Source organism: Protopterus annectens, chromosome 3.part0 (genome assembly GCF_019279795.1).
Source record: "Protopterus annectens isolate FY-2018-M chromosome 3.part0, PAN1.0, whole genome shotgun sequence".
Classification (NCBI taxonomy): Eukaryota; Metazoa; Chordata; order Ceratodontiformes; family Protopteridae; genus Protopterus; species Protopterus annectens.
The window spans coordinates 123,086,000-123,104,106 of record NC_056731.1 but is presented as its reverse complement, the minus strand read 5'-3'; the positions used below and the strand labels follow the sequence as shown (position 1 = coordinate 123,104,106).

At 37.1% G+C, this 18,107-nt stretch overlaps 1 protein-coding gene across 1 annotated transcript in view; it reads left to right on the top strand.

Annotated features, from left to right (window-relative positions):
* LOC122796781 (macrophage mannose receptor 1-like) overlaps window positions 1-18,107 on the top strand; it is a 1,193,236-nt gene that overhangs the window by 618,996 nt on the left and 556,133 nt on the right. The window contains exon 10 of the mRNA XM_044065508.1: window positions 9,518-9,633. Within this exon, the coding sequence (XP_043921443.1) occupies window positions 9,518-9,633 (116 nt within the window). The remainder of the gene's footprint in view (window positions 1-9,517; window positions 9,634-18,107) is intronic.

The window sequence follows — 18,107 nt, the reverse complement described above, 5'->3', positions numbered from 1 at the left end:
ATATCCTATGGCAAAAACTGGGAACTTGTATTCCATCGTGAACACTAGCCCGATTGTCTTTGTGCAAATGTGCTTAAACCTGCTGTGCTATAGGAATATAGAGTAAAGACACTACTTTGAGGCAGTTAGTGTAACCCTTATCAGGCTGCTGGATGTCATGAAGTAAGAGTACCAATGTGGTGTGTTGTGATAACTCACATGGCTATAGACTGCTGTTTTTGTTTAGTGTCAAGGGTTTGATTCCAGAAAGATGTCAACCTATTATGGGTTAAGTGCAAACATCTTCATTTCTCTGAAGTTACATGTCATGAACCAAGTAAAAAGAGGAAATGAAATAGATATAAAGCATTAAAACATTTATGAACACATTCCAGCTCCATAAGGGTGAAATATTAAACTGGCTTCATCCAGTTTGTGTTAATCTTGTTTCTAGCCCCCTACCCTGCTTGCTCACTATTGAACACACTTTATTGGATAGCACACAACAGAATAATGATGAGGAGAAACCAAAGAGTAACACACAGTAAAGATGGGCAGACATATCCCATAAATAAAACTATTGCATCTCTCTCTCTCTCTCTCTCTCTCACTCCATGTCTCCATCTCTTTCTGTCTGTTTCCCCTTCCATCTCATCAGGTTTTACTCTTGCATATTTATTAGGCTGCCTGGTGTAATGTTTAGCTTATGGGATTTTACAATTGTCAGTTTTGATGTAGCCTAATGTCTGCCATATTCCTTGTTTCAATATGTTCTCACTGTCCCTTCAATTATGAGATTTTAAACAGTGTAAACTAGGAGTTCCAATGTGGTGTGCTGAGATAACACTTAGGTGTACAGACTGCATTTAGTCTAGTGTTAAGTGTTCTAATGTAGATGCATGTCAAAGTCTTATTGACTGTTTTTATATGATTATTTTGTGTGTAACTTTTGGCTACATATTTTATTAACCCACCACTATCCTGCTTCTGTGTTAATCTGCTTGCTATCTATTATGAACACTTCATTGTAGAGATCATGACAAAATAATGATGACAAAAACCTGAGTAATATTTAACAAAGTCAGCCAGAAATGGCTCGCAAGCAGAAATGTTTTATGTCTGTCTGTTTCCCTCTCCCCCTCTCTTTCTCTGCACCCCGTTCTGTGTTATCAGTGTATGTCCTCAGCATTTGCATAATTCCTAGCAATTCATGTCTTACATCAAATACTTGTGATTTTTTTTGTTGTAAATTGCCCTACAACAGTTTCCATGCAAATATGCTTAAGTCCACTGCACTATTGCAAAACAGACAAAAAAAGTGTGATACCATTACTCCTATATAACTATTAGACTGCTGAATGTCATGTTCACCCTAAAGGATGTTATAATTGATATAACTATGATTAAAGCTGATGGCTATACGTTCCCTTTTTTTAACATGTTATTTGCTTTTAACATAGTAAATTATGAGTTTCCATATGTGGAGTTGAGATAATCTTCATGTCTATACATTTTTATGACACTGTCAAGAGTTCAAATCCAAAAGTATGTCATACAATTATGTAATGTTTTTTCCATATTAACAGTATGGGTGTAATTGTGTGTTATATGTTATGAACCCACTGCTATCCCATGTGCCTCTGATACAGGAAGTTTGAGAGGTCACAAAGTTGAAGTTCTAGCTTGGCTGGAGTTTTCATTTAGTTTTTACTGATTGTTTTTTCTGTGTGACCTTCTCACCCATTGTTTTAGTTTGTTAGTTGGGTTATTTTGTAGTCACCCTAATAGCCATCAGCCTTAATCACAGTTATATCAATTGTAACATCCTTTAGGGTAAACATGACATTCAGCAGCCTAATAGTTATATAGGAGTAATGGTATCACACTTTACTACTTTTAGTGTTTGTGTGTGTGTGTGTGTGTGTGTGTGTGTGTGTGTGTGTGTGTGTGTGTGTGTGTGTGTGTCTGTGTGTGTGTGAGACACTCTAGTGTTAGTTAAGTATGGCTTCATCAATGGATGTGCTGTGTCCACTTCTACTGAGGAGAAATCTTCCAAATGTAAGAGAAATCCCATATAATGCTAGTCCACTTTTACCACAAACATCTTCTCTGCAACAAATGGATGAGGTCATCCTTTGAAAAGTGTACTGTCTCAGTTTTGAAGTCAGGTTTCGCTTGTTGCATGTGTGGCTGAAACTGTGCTCTCTAGATTGTGTAACTTGATTGGTAGGTGGTTCAAATCAAGCCTGGCATAAAAACTATGACTTTGTGTATGTATCTGCACTGTTACATTGAATTGGTTGCATCATAATATCCATTGTGTAGGCTTTCACTTTTAAGAGATATTTACACTGTGAGACTACACTCCATTAGTCTGTTGCATTTTTAGCCAAAAATCATTCCCTGCAAGACAAGAATGTCATCTTTTAAAATGTGCATTTTGTCAGTATTGTTATCCATCTTTTCCTGCAGTGCTTGTGTTGATGTTGTGCTCTCTAGATTGTGTAACTAGATAGGTTAGTGGTTCAAATCCCACATTGCTTAAGTAGTATGACTCTGTGTATATGTCTTTACTCTCATGCAGAGCTGACTCTATCAGAAGATCCATTGTGCACACTTCCACCTAGGAGACACACTTACACTGGGAGAGGGCTCCCCTATAAATTTATATAATTCCTAGGCAGCACACATTTTTGCCAACAACTTAAAATAATTCCTACATATGGATGCTATGTCATAGCTGCAATCAAACTTCTCCTCTAGTGCTGGTTGTTGATACAGTGTCCTCCAGATTGTGCAACTAGATAGGTTGTTTGAATCCATCAGTGAGTGACTGCTGTGAGTTTCTGTCTTGTAAGGTATACAAATGGCTACAGCTGCATATGTGATGTGTAGGTATGGGTCTACTTTCATTCATAGATTTTACAGTTACGTTTGCCACTAAAACACAATATGACTTCAATGAATCCTTATTTTATCAAAGGAACAAATCACTGATATTTTTTCTCAGGGAAACAAACCACTTGGTCACCAGGAGAAAACAAAAAAATGGGCACAAATTAAATGTCCACATCCCCCCTAGCTAAATATACCAACTCTGAGATTGCACTACTGTGGGGAAAACGACAAAGTTTACTCTGGTGGCCAAGTGGTCCGTTTTCCTGAGAAAAATATTGGTAATTCATTGCTTCAATATAATAAGGATTTGTTGAACTTGTCTCATGTTTTAGTGGTTTGGGTAAGTGTAAATTTAATGAATGAAAGTAGACCGATAGGTGTACATTGTTACTGGGATCTCTTACCACTTTCTCTTTTAACAGACACATTGCCCTATTAAAACAATGGTGATGTCATCCATTCAAATGTTCACTGTCACACTTACAAATCAACATCTCATGTTGCACTTGCGAGTCATGCAATGTTCTCTAGCATGCAGTTTTAATTATGCAGTGTGTTCAAAGCCAGGAAGTACTTAAACTCAGCTCTGTCCATATGATTGTGAATACATATGTAGATAACAATGTTTCCACCTACATTTCTAATGTGTACATGTACTGCTAGAGATTTCTCTTTCAATACTTTCTGTCCATTCTAGTAAAGACAGCTCTTTTTTGAACATTGATGATGCAATTTGCTGAATTTTCTACAGAAAGGAGTAAGCCTTTTCCTCTGATGTAAAAAAAAATGATACAATGTTCTTTACTTTATTGCCTTAGTAAGCTATGAGTCTGAATCCATGATTATTGATGCATTGTGCATGATTCTTCTTCTACCTTCACAGAGATGACTGCATTATGCAACACGTGTGTTTGTGCATACCTCGCATCATGCAATATTTTGTGACAAGGAGGCAGATTGCACCATTTTTTTAACCAAATTACAGGCACATGTATGTCTTGCAGTGATAAGATGATGTAATGCCTTCAAATACACATTATCTCACAACTGTAGGATAACGTCTCCTGTTGCATATTCAGTTTACACAATATCATGTAATTTACGTGGTCACAGAGGTAGGTGTTCTAACCCCACAGTGACTGAATATTGCTATGTATGAATGACATCCACCACAGTTGTACTGTGCACAGTTGCAGTGGGAGAGGTGTTTCCCCATCACTTTTACCTAAAATAACTGCTTTGCAACTCAATGATGTGATGCTATGACTTCACATAGGCTGTGTCTTACAGATGTGGTAAGACTCTGCCTGTGATCCATGTGATTATCACACATTTTGTTAGCTTGTGAACTTCCATAGGTGGCTGTTCCATTCCAACAAAGGCCAACATTATGTGAGTGCACTGATGTGGCACATGCAACATTACATCTGATTGTTTCTATCAAGTCTCACATAGGCACTTATCCATTTGTGATATACAACTAAATACAGCCTATCCACATTGATATACATTATGACATTAAATACCCTGTTTATGGTTACAAGTGACAACAGGTGGCCAAAAATGTCCCTTTGTGAAGTGCATGATCCCAAAGTTGTAGGGTTCATTTATTTTTGTTTTTACATGATTGGTGGAGAATACAGAATGCTGTTAGTTACGACAGATAACTTTCTGGATACACATCTGATATGATCATGACTCACAACTGTCCAAATTTTTTCAGAATGTCCAGATTTTTGTGTCAGATTATTTGCTCTGTTCCTCATAAAAAATTTGGTTTTCTGGAAAGTCTTTGAGGACTGAAGTCACTAAATAATGACAGATGTTTGAGTTTCAGACTTCATATTCTTCAGAAAATGCATGGTATCACAAAACCTGTCATTCCAGCAACTTTCTAATTTTATAAGCGCAATATTGAAAATGTATCCCTATTTTTGAACCTATTCCCCCATTTATTTTTGGCTTTGTCTAGATTTCTTGTACTAAGAAGTTGAGAGGTATGACTGCAGTTTATGCAAATGTGCCCTAATGTATCCACTGTCCTTTCTAACTGTTATCTAAACTCAGCATTTTATAAAAAATTATCACATTAATTCCACTCTGTTAACTTTATGTCCTTCTCACATCCTTTGCCAACATCTCATTTTTATTGATATATATGTGTCCATAAGCTAACAGGATTACTTGTATAAATAAAAATGCTGCTTGTGCACTAATCTAATTATATCTGAATACATTTTCCTCATTTATTTTCCCCTGCCTCTTAATTCTTTGACTCCAGTTGCCCGTGCATTTTATTATGTTGTCCAGATATGCCTGTGCAAGGTTTGTGTTCATGCATGTGTTTATATACTGTGCTCAAAGCGTTTGCACCACTTTGTGGCACTAACACATATTCTGGCAATGATGCTGAATGTGTAGACTTGCTTGCCAGCTTGCATGTTCAATGAGCACCACCGCTAATCGCACTAGCACCCAGTAAGCAAGTAAGTTTAGAATAGAGTGTACACACGTTAACGATTCCCCAAGACTATATTCACACATGTTAATACCCATGCACCTAAACATATTCAATAAGCACAGGTAGACAGGAAAATAAAGTTTAAATAATCCAACTGGTTCATAGGTGTTTACTAGGCTAATGACCACAAGTGCCTTTTTAAGACTAGCCATGCATCCTAAATCTCTGAAAAGTTCTGGTACCCTTGGTAAGTATAAGCAGGGCTTTGCAAGATGAAACATTTTGCAAGCAGGAGCCTGGGAAAAGACCCATTTACAGGCGGCCTGTGTCCATTAGAGACACAGGTGCCAAACTATGGATGAATCTTATGTTCCCCATCATACCTCTCAACCTCTTAGTGCAAGAAATCTGGACAAAGCCCCAACAAAATGGGGGGACAAAGGCCCAAAAATGGGGGCATATTTTAAATACTGATCTTATAAACTTGCTAGAGTAACATTGTTTGTTTTAATATACATTTTCTGAAGGATTAGAAGTCTGAAACACACATGTATGTCATTATTTAGTTACTTCAGTCATCAGATCATCCCACTGATTTTCCAGAAAACCACAAATTTATGAGGAAGAAGCAAAACTATGAGCCAAAAATCTGGACATTCAGTGAAAATCTGGACATTTCAGAGGTATGTTCCCTATCCAATTGTCCAAGTTACACTTGAATTGGGTTAGGGAGGAACTCTTTTTACATTAATGGGGACAACCTGTCCCTCCAGCAGGTCCTATTTATATCACAGACAAGGATTAAGCCTTTAGAATCAGTAATCCCAGTGCTGTTTTTTTGTGGATATACAGTGGGTCCATCAGAGTGGGGTCTGACAATACCTTTTATGTCAGGAATAGATGCCACCTCAACAGCCTGTAGGAGACATAATACAGGGATAGGGCCTTGAAGTGGTCTGTACAGGACATGTTACTTATGCCCTTGTATTCTTTTAGTGAGAAACCTTTGTGGATGTTCCAATTACTTTAATTAAGTATATCTTCAAAGAACTGTTAACTATTGGACATATTATATATGAACCGAATGATTCCCACAAAAGTAAACTTTAAAATTGGTTTATAGAACTGTATTTAAACCATGTACTGTGGTTCCTTTTATATGTCATATCAATGAGTTATAAAGCAATATGTTCACTGAACATCTTAGACATCTGTCTGCCATAAGATGGTCTACATGTGCACTCTACCAGATAAATCACCCACTTTGTATCACATTTTACTAAACTTAGCAAAAGAAACACAATCATTTTTTTTTCTAGTAAATAAATTTGTAAAATATACTTACAATAAAAACATCCACCATGTACTGCTCACTGCTCCAAAGGCTTAACTTTAATCTCATTGTAAACTCTTAAAAAAACAAATCACCTCTTACTTAAAAAACACAAAACTGTTGTTGTTGTACTACCCTTCCACTGTCTCTCCCTCCCCCCACCTCCTCCCACCCTTAACCTTTCTTAACTTTTTATGCTTCTTCACCCTGCTCTTCACCCTTGCTGTCCTCTCACCTCTCCTCTTGCCTCTCTACTCTCTTCCCTCTCTTTTTCCCTGACTCCTGTCCTTCCTGTCCCATTTTTATCTTATATTACATTCTCTTTCTATCTCTCTACCCCTGAGCTTTTACAGTTATCTATATTTTAATTACCATATTGCATATGCTTTATGTACTAGGTAAAATTTTTTTTGAAACTGATCGAACTTAACTGATTGATCTCTCCTTTGAGTTCTTGTTGTATGTTGATTTTATTAACAAGTTGATGTTCATTTCTATATTTTTATTTTTTTTTTATTAAATCTGTTCATTTTTTATGTTTTGTGTGGAGCTTTTCTCCCCGGGCCTCTACTGAAAATGGACATATATCCAGCTAGACTAGCCCGGTCAACAAATGTAAAATAAATACTGCTCTACCTGCCACAGAAGGTATAGGTAAAGAATAGCCAGGATTAGAATGTAATTTATTTTGAGTGAAAATTTGGCCTATATTTCTGCCCTGCCTAAAATGAATTTTGATTTGGTATTCAAAAAGTTGATAAAACATTGTGAGTTAACAAAATGGGCTAATGTTGCAGTATAATTTCACAAAACATCCCAGTCATAGTTCCATGTGTCTCAGTTAACCTCAAAGAATCAGGAGACTACTGGAAATTCTGTTTAATCTGTTGCAAGAGGTCAGGCCTATTCATATTTATGACCTCCAGCTGAACCCTTTTCAAAGCAGCAAGCATACGCCTATGATTGAGAAACCTATTAGTCACATCGGTAGCAGCTTGATCATAACTCTCATAAGTATCACTGATCCTTCTAAGACATCATTAAGCAGCTTGGGGATATTATTGATCCTATGTCTAGGAGACAGCCTGTGAGAATAAACAAAATAGTTCTTGTTAAAAGCTTTCTATATATTGTTGTAGAAACAGAACCATTAAAAAGCTTAGTTACCTCAATATCGAAGAAATCAATGATGAATAACTCAGCCATAGATATAAATCATTTCCCAAAGAAATCAATTTTCAAAAATAAAATAAAAAATGCTGACAAATCATTGCAAGAAGCTTTAATCACAAAAATAAGTAATTAAGTACTTTCATTCATTTATTACAAAACTTCATCAGAATACAATTGAATCTGAGGACTGTTGTTGGGAAGGCCTTACAGCTAGTTAAAACTGTTGCACTCTACCCTATTTATTAATTATTTATTTATAACCTAACCAATCTCATTAACAAATTAATTATATCAGGATTCATTCTAAAAACAGATTCAAAGATACAATATCTCTGTAGCAATGTGGTTATATAAAAAGGGCTCAAAAACATGTTAAAAGACAGCTGTATAAAATTGCATTTAAAATCAATAAACTAAAAGTATTATATAAAAAATAATAATGTATAGAAAAAAAAAATCCTACAAAACTCATAAAACATTTTTTTAAAAGTGTTCACAACTTCCCTGATATTAACTGTAAGATTCTATTGATTGAAACCTTATCATTAATACCTGGTTATTGAGTAGCATTCGATCTAAGTTACAAATACAAGTTAAATTTTTTTCTGCATACACCTCGCAATCACCTGCTCTAACATCTTGTGGTACCCTTTCCAATACAAAAAAACTAAACATTTTTTATAATCTTTACATACGGTACTATGTTTCTTAAGAGCATTTCTTTCATCTTTCCTCTTCATAGCATACACATGCTTGCAAATTATTTGCTTTAATGCCTTTTCTGTTTTTCCAACACAGAACATATCACATGTCATGCATTGTGCCAAATAAATTACTCCCACTCAGTTACATGTAAATCTACCATAACACTTAACACCCTGAGATAAGAGGCCACCAAGATGTTACTGCCCTCATAAATGTATAGTATGTAATGATTTAAAAATATATATATTTTTTGCATTGGAAAGGGTTCTTTTCATTAGTTATTTTTAGGCCATACATTTTGAAATGTCCAGCTAATTCTCATATTAACATTATATAACATTATATATTATTTACAAGACCATAGCCTTCTTTTATATTATTTAACATGTGGTATTTTCATGCATGTGTCTAACATCATTAAGTCATTAATATGGGCTACTCACTAGTTTTTTTATCTGTCTGTTTTCCTATCTGTCTATCCATCTATATATCAATTTATCCATCTATATATCCACACACATATTTTAATTTTCATTTAATGACAGGTTCTGAATGCTTTTGTTGTTTTTGTTAATTTATACTTGGTCCACACAACTTTAATGCCTCACTAACTCTCAAAATAAAACAGTATGGCTTAGTTATAAGGGCATATCTTTCTCTTTATATTCTTTAACAAATAGTTTAAGGTTTTCATGTATGTATCTAAACTCACTAAATCAATAATATGGGCTACTCAGTAGATGTCATCTATCCATCTGTTTGCCTATCTATCTATCTATCTATCTATCTATCTATCTATCTATCTATCTATCTATCTATCTATCTATCTATCTATCTATCTATCTATCTATCTGTCTACCTTTTTAATCTATCCATCCTTCCATCCATCTATAATGTATCTATCTATCTGGCTGTTTGATAATACTGTGTTATAAGCAATAACATTTATGTTTTCTCATTCTTTTCAGGGATGGAAGAGGAACAGTATATATTGTTACTATCTTGGGTCCACTGCTATAACGTTTGACGAAGCAAACAAAACATGCAGCAGCCAAGATGCTTATCTGGTTACTGTGGAGAACAGGTATTGATAATATGAATGCAGATACTACTAATTCAATTTCAGCATCAGAGGATGTTTTTCAGAAGAAGGGAAGAACAGATAGATAAAATGGGCACATGATTGATACTCATATCATATTTATTGCTTAAATCAGATCACTGTAACAATCAACAGATTAAATGGCTCCATAAATAACTATTCTATCATTATTTTTGCAAACATCATTCATATAAATCCATCCATATTGGTGCACTCTTGGGAAAAAACTTTCTGTATTTATAATGCCTAACAAATGGCATTTTGTCTTACAAATGTTGACATTCTGTTGTTAAGCTGGAAATGCATAGAATATACCACAATTTAAAACTATGAGTTGGTAAACACTCATTAATTTCTTCCTTTCATGTTATCTTAACAAACAAATGTGAAATGAAGTTTGCAGAGGTTGTTTGCTAAATATGTTGTGTCATTTTGGCTTGCTGTTTGATGTACGTTGATAAAAAAGATATAGCTGGTCATTCTATGGTCATTGCAATTGCTTGTCTAGTATTCCTCCTGTGCTTCTAAAATAAATCATTATTTTTCAAGTCTGATAATCAAACCTCACTATAATCTGTGCACTGATTCATTGTTAAAGCAATTTTGGACATCTTTTTAATGCAAGCCGCAATTTTATTCCAAGTCACTATTGTAATCATTTAACCATTTCCAAAACCAGCTCCTCTACCATAGAGGGATACAATCCTGACTACAACTTTTGTAATCCTGAATTTGATCAGCAGCTAAGCAATCTGTTGGAGATGGCTCTGAGGTGGAGAGGAGTGACAGAACTTTATCTGCTCAGCTATCCTGGGGGGGGGGGGGGTGTATGTGTGCAGGTGACATCCTCTCACAGTACCAAGTCATCTTAAACTCAATCTTCTCTACATGGAGAAGTAGCGACTCTTCTCTGAGGTCATCATTTATTGCTGAGCTCCTCACTCTGCCACTGTAAGTCAGACAGGCTACCCCACAAAGGAACCCCATTTTTTGCTGCCTATATCTGTGACAGTACCCAAAGTTCATGACATAAGCAAAGATCTGAGCATAGACTGGAAAGTAGCTTCAGATCTTCTTCCTAACGCTCAGCTGCTGTTTCTCCATGACACTCTGGTGTAACACGTGCAGAATGGCCATCTTCTGCTTACTCTCCCAATTCACTCTACCCTCACTTGTGAATAAGGCCCCAGGATTCTTAAACCCTTATGTATGAATTAGCTGTTCCCTGTGACTTGCATGAAGTATGGGATAGCACCATGATATCTTAGATGGATATGTTCATTTTGAAACCAACTTCTTTGCAATCAGTAGCCAGTCTCTGTTGTGCACATTGGAGTTCCTGGTGGCTAAAATGACAGCATAATTTGAAAACAACAAATATATAATTCAGACATCTCTAAATTGAAAGTTCCATTAAATTTGTTTACATCTTGATGGCCTGTATATGAAATATCAAGTGGTTTGGATAGATTGAAGAAACAGTCTTGAAGGAATATTTGGTCACCTTGAATATAATTAAATTTACACAGAGAATGGAGACAAAATGGTCTATGTGAACACATATATTGGATTCAAAGTTTCCCCATCATACAAAAACTTTCTGATCCACAGACTGCCATATGACTGTGTGTCTGTGTGCCCCTGTGCATGTCTGTAGGGACTTGAAAGAAGCTACATGTGTGTGTGTGTGTGTGTGTGTGTGTGTGTGTGTGTGTGTGTGTGTGTGTGTGTGTGTGTGTGTGTGTGCGTGTGTGTGTGTGTGTGTGCGTGTGTGTGTGTGTGTGTGTGTGTGTGCGTGTGTGTGTGTGTGTGTGTGTGTGTGTGTGTGTGTGTGTGTGTGTGTGTGTGTGTGCGTGTGTGTGCACGTGCACACGTGTTTGGGTTCAATGTCCTTCTGAAATGTGCTGTCTATGCCTTATATGTGAGGAGTCCAGAAGTACATTTTGGTATCTACTGTATGTGAAGCAGACATTTTCTGTGGTTTGGGAAGTGATAAGGGAGGCTCAACGAACCATGGTCTAAGTAGACTGTTCTTACAGAGCATTGCCTTTCATTTAACTGTAACTTTACAATATACAGACAACAAGACATTTTATATAAATAAATGAGAAAAAACACTCAGCCAGGCACACTGGTCACCAGGAAGGTCCAAGTAATCCACAAACTACCAAGGTCAAAAAACAAATTCTTTAATGTTCCAGTACATCAAGCAGATTTGTAAGGAAGATATAATCCACATTGAAATTCACTTCCTTAAAGTTGTTCAAAAAGTCCCAAGAATCTATTAAAATATGATGAAACAACCCATAAAAGGGTTTCACCTTGTTGTCTACATATAGTACCAAACAATGTGTCTTAGAGCCAGAAGAAGAGACGATGGGTCTCAAGGGGAAGAGGGTTGGGCATCTTTATGAGTTTTGGGAATCCCAAAAATGCCAGGAATCACTGGCTTGGGTACCCACAAAAACTTGTATAACTGTCTATCAATAGCCCCCTTGAAGCATGTTATCCTCCAGGATCAAATCCAAATTCCTGTAAGCCAGGTTAATCTCACTCCTAGAGGCCTCCTGGTATTTACCATCCCCATGGAGTATATTTAACATTTTCCCGGTGTAACTCCATTCTTCCATGAGGACAACTCCACCCCCCTTTTCCAGCTTCATAATCCTAATTCTACTTCCCCTGCTGATACCAAAAAGCAATTCCCTCTCTTCCTTAGATACATTTCCACAAATGTAACGCTTCTTATTCTGGACATTTAAACTTTTCCAAATGTCCCTCTACACTAATGCCTCAAAATTGGCAAGAACAGGGTGTATAGGTGGGTGAAAAGTGCTCCTTTTCCTTAATGGATTGTTATGTTGGGAAACACTACCACCCCCAAAAAAAACATTCAAATTAAGGCTTCTCACAAAAATGTTTAGTGTCCAACACCATTTTGGCCACTGACTCAGATCTTCTGGGTACAAAAGTGAAACCTTTTTGAAATAATTCAAAGTGGGTAACATAGGGTTCTATCTCACTGTAGTTAAAAATATAAAAATCATTGTAGGAATAGACAGATCCCTCGGCTGTTTTATCACCTACAAGACCCCCATTTAATACCTCCTGCCCCTGCCCCTCTGTCCCCCTGATTCTGATAACGGTTCTGGCAGCTTGGGCATAGGTGTAGATAGGTTGTGGGGTTTGGTTCTGTAATCTAGGGGACCTCCTCAATGGGTGTTGGCATAAAGGGAGCTTTCTCTTTTCTTCCTGTTCAGAGAAATTACTAATGTGATTCCCCTGTTCGCTATCTAAATTATCTACTTCCCCAGATGAACCCTCCTGTAGCCTATACTCAGAACTGGGACGTTTAGGTAAAAAAGCTGAGTAGGCCTTCCCACTCTGATAGTCCTTCTCATCCCTCTGCAATTTATTAATTTTCCTCTTTTTGTTTTTTTTTTCTGTCATCTTAGCCACATTTTTGAACATATTAAAATATTTAACTTTAAACTCATTAACAGAATGCAGTAAATCATCTTCCACCCTAGCATTAAGTTCCACAATTTCCTTGTACAAAGTATCCATAACTAAAAGATAATTTTTAAGAATAATACATAAAACAGCAAGACCACATTCATTAAATACTTCCACTAAATCATTGAAAAAGGCAGTTCCTTCAAATACATTGTTAGGGAATTTAGTAAGTCTCAATCCCATAGGTACATATTTTTTCTCTAAGCACTGCTCCAAAAACCAATTGTCCAGTGTCAATAACTTGTATTTAACCAGTTTGTCTTTTAAAGCATAAATAGTACCTTGGTAGGTGAGTTATTCCTGTTGGGAAGCCTGTATAACAGTGGAAACCCCACTCATCAACCAGGCATTAAAATCAAAGTCAGCCATCACAACATCAGTGCCACATACCATATTTCTTGAACCAGGAACATTACCAGTCACTCTATTCTCTCCTGGCCCTCCAGAAATAAAAAATGAGCATTTTCATGCTCATCAACTAATAATCCATCAATACTACTGCTTCCAGATGCCTGAGAAGCCAGAAATGATGTCACTTCTCTTTGTACAGCCTGTCCACAAAGAATGGAGTCCTCCATGGTATCGGAAATACAGTCCTCCTGCGAAAACAGAGCATTCAACTTGGTAAGCTCTCCCAAAAGAGAGCGCTCATTTCCCCTTTGCAAGATAGTTCCTCAACAACCAGAACTAGCCATATCCACCAACACAAACACCAAGAAGCAAAAAGGTGGAAAATAACTGAGTGTACAAAGCACAAATAACTGAGAAGAAACACTCAGTCAGGCACACTGGTCACCAGGAAGGGCCAAGTAAACCACAAACTGCAAAGGTAAAAACAAAAACAAATCCTTTAATGTTCCAGTACACCAAAAAGATTTGTAAGAAAGATATATTCCATATTGAAATCCACTTCCTTAAAGTTGTCAAAAAGTCCCAAGCATCTATTAAAATATGATGAAGCAACCCATAAAAGGGTTTCAACTTGTCTATATATAGGGCCAAAGGCTGTGTCTTAGAGCCAGAAGAAGAGACGATGGGTCTCAAGGGGGGGGGGGGCATCCTTATGAGTTTTGGGAATCCCAAAAATGCCAGGAATCACTGGACTGGGTACCCACAAAAACTCGTATAACTGTCTATCAATAGCCACTTGAAGCAAGTTATCCACCAGGATCAAATCCAAATTCCTGTAAGCCAGGTTAATCTCACTCCTAGATACCTCCTGGTATTTTCCATCCTCATGGGGTATATTTAACATTTTCCCAGTGTAAATCCATTCCGCCATGAAGACAGCCCCACCCCCCCTTATCCAGCTTCATAATCCCAATTCTACTATCCCTGCTGATACCAAAAAGCAATTCCCTGTCTTCCATAGATAAATTTCCACAAATGTAACGTTTCTTGTTCTGGGCATTTAAACTTTTCCAAATGTCCCTCTCCACTAATGCCTCATAATTGGCAAGAACAGGGTGTATAAGTGAAGATATATGAAGATATACAAAAGTGCAATAGTTATTCTGCAGATGAAGTCCATTCGTTCTCTAGTAAGTTGTTAAGAGTATGACAATGGTCTTCTGGCAAAATGGTCCTCTTGAAGTTCCAGCCAGTAGAATTGATTGGTCTCATGGCGTTGCAAAGGAAAGAGAGTGGGATCTTCATTGTATGCAATAATGTAGCCCTAGTCACATGCGGTTGGTGGCTCTACCATAGCATAATGGTTTTGAAGAATCTGCAATACTTTACATTCTCTTAGGAAATAAATTAAACTAATAACTCCTTTCAAGCATAAACAAGATGAAGAACTTGTCAGGCTGTCTGGTCTTTCAAGAAAGGAATGTTATTTATTATCTTTGAAATTTATTTCTAAATAACTGGAAATGAAAATCCATTTATGCCATGCAGTGCACCTTATCTTATCTAGCTCGTAAGGTGTCAATGACAGAGGAACCATGTTTATAAGTAACAGGTACAGACATGACTAATTGTCTGACAGCTGGTATAGCTGGATCATTCTACTAATATGGCTGCTCTGCATAGTCCCATTATTGTACTTAGCAACCCTCTAAGGCAGCAAACCTTTTCTGAAGTTATACACATAACCTCCATTGCACTTATCAGAATTTAATTGTCAGCATAGCTGAGGAACTTAAGAAGGATGCACAAACTACCCCAAAGCCTTGATCCTTAATAATGGAGGCTCAGTCATAATAATTTAGGCAGCATGACATAACAGGTTGACTTCTTGGCAAATCCATACTGGTTGGTGTATTAGATATTTAACCTTGTCAGTTCACCTACATAAAAGTTTTAGGAAAAAATCTTTGTGTGTTTTAGAAGTGCTACTGACAAAATTGAAGTATACATTTAACTATAGCACCCACCTCGAGTAGGATTCTAAAAGGAATGAGATAGAATTACAGTGGACCTCTGCCATCCTTCAATTCTAGCCTGAGCATCACTTTCTGGTCTATTCCTTGTATGACATCATACTGAGTGTGGAGTCCATCCAGAGAAATCTGGATGCTGTGCCCAGCTTACCAATTCAAAGAAGGAATGCAGAACTATGAATAGGTAACGAGATTCACAATATGCTGTGTTAATAAAAAACATTATTTAGTCATGCTATAGCCAAGTTCATCCAGAGAATATCATCTAGGCCTGACAAGCTGCATATGCGCCCACATTTAATGAGCCATCCTTAATGTTGCATGCATTACAAGTAAAACTTTACTATACCAGCAGTATAAAGGCTGCCAGATACTATGTGGCATGTTGTGATATTGTGTGCATACAACACAGCCCATTTTATCTAAAAATATAGATTTGGGCTACCTCCTGTGATAGAAGAGGCACACTCATTAAAAAACATAACTGCACATATAGGCTTATGTCTCAGGGCTACCACATTCATTGCTGGCTGGTGAACAGCTCGACCTGTATGCCAGAATTGTCACTATAGGTGTATGTACTTTCTGTCATGTAATACCTGCAGTACTACTTCTGGCATATAGGTGGAGCTGTACCTACACCACAAATGCCCATAAAATGGAAAGGGCAGAGCCAGTAGCTTGGAAGTTCACATTGTCATTCAATGTAAATGTACAATATCACAGCACTAAAGGGTGGCATGACATTCTTCACTTTAGGAATCAGAAGAAGAGGTCTGTAACTCCCCATTACCTTACACAGCTTCAGGAATCACTGAGCCCTTTTGTTAAATCAGGTGCTATGTAAGTACTTGGGGTGTAATGAAATCTGGTCACATGATTATTAGTGTTTCTATATGATAATGCGTGTCCATTCTTCAAGTACTGCCAAACTGAAAGCTCAAGCAACCAAAATATAACTGTAATTATTAGCTAAATGATAACTCAGTACCATTAGACCAATATTTCTGAAAGTTCTGCAGTGGTACAGCGGTAGCATTGTTGCCTCACAGCAAGAGGTTCTCCCGTTCGATTCTCGGCTGGAGTGCGGGGAGTACCTTCTGTGTTGAGTCTGCATGTCCTCCCTGCGGTTGGATGGGCATTCAAAAGACATGCGTAAATGAGCGTGCCTTCATTGAAGGTTGAATGTCAAGCTGGCACCTCAGCGTTTGTGAAAATCTACTGCCAATCATTAGCAGACCAGAGTTCCACTGTGGCGACCCCTAACCGGGAAAAGCCAAAAGACAACAACATCTAGCCAGATTTTCTCTCAGACAGCATTTTAAATAACTAGATACTTGTACTCCTGACTCAGTGACTATACATCTCAAATATGTACTTGTTCTTGTCTTATTTCTAGCTACCCGCTGTTAACTAGGATTTTTTTCAGCAAACACTACTATCAGATTTTCTCTTGAAAAGGCAGCTTCTCCATTAACAAAAAAAAAGTACATTCAGCATATCCTAGTTTTTTTTAAGTATTTGAAAAACTATGTGAAGAGGACATTTTCTGTGATTTGCTTATTTTTTCTTAAAGCTAGCTATAAGATGAAGTTCCCCAGCAGTGCTTTCAGACAAAACTCATGTTTAATTTGCCTGAGCCAGTAATGGTATTCTTAACAGTGGCATTGTGGGTCAATGGTTAAGATCTCTGTTACACATCTATGGTCTGTAGTTCACTTCTAAGCTCTGGTCATTTCTGCAGGGAATTTGCATGGTCCCCTATGTCTATGCTAGATGATTTGGGCTGTATATATAGCCTGACAAATTACTTTTGCTGTTGCCTTTTTAGCCCATTGCTGAAAATGACCACAGGTTAACCAATTAACATCATCAAATTAAATTAAAAACATTATGTTTTGAATTCATCGGGCACTGATTTATCTTCCCAGAGAGACTCTGTTTGGCCTTCATGGTTGTGCTAGACTTTACATAAAAGACTTGTTCAAAGCTGGGAATGAGAATAAGGCTGTTTTCAATACATAAAAGAATGACAAATAGATAAACTGAATGTAATATTAGTGCAGGAAGACATGGAAGAGCTACACCATCTAGAAGTTCCACAAGCGATACAGTACAGCAGAAACTAAATGAACATTTGGTTATGTTATATTCTCTGTACACGATTCTTGAAAGTCCTTATACTGGAGCCCACTATAAGATATAATATTTGAGGGAACAGTAAACAGCTGTGACTACATCAGAATAGAAGTCTAGTGCATATAATTTTAAGGACAAGTTGCACCAAGTTGTTTACACAGATAAATGATGTGCGCAGGCTCAGTACACCTACAAGCTGCTTCTCCTTACGAGACAACATGGTATTTTGCACCTTCCATTTTAACTGCCCTTCCTGAGAAAGACTTACCCGTGCATATGCAGCATTTACAGCAGTTATGGCTGTGATGTCAACCTGATGAACTGCATATAAGTGCAAAATTGTGCAGCATTACTACTTTGGAGAATAATCAGTGATCCTTTCCCTAGACTCAAGAACTCCCTTATACTTCCTGCTTT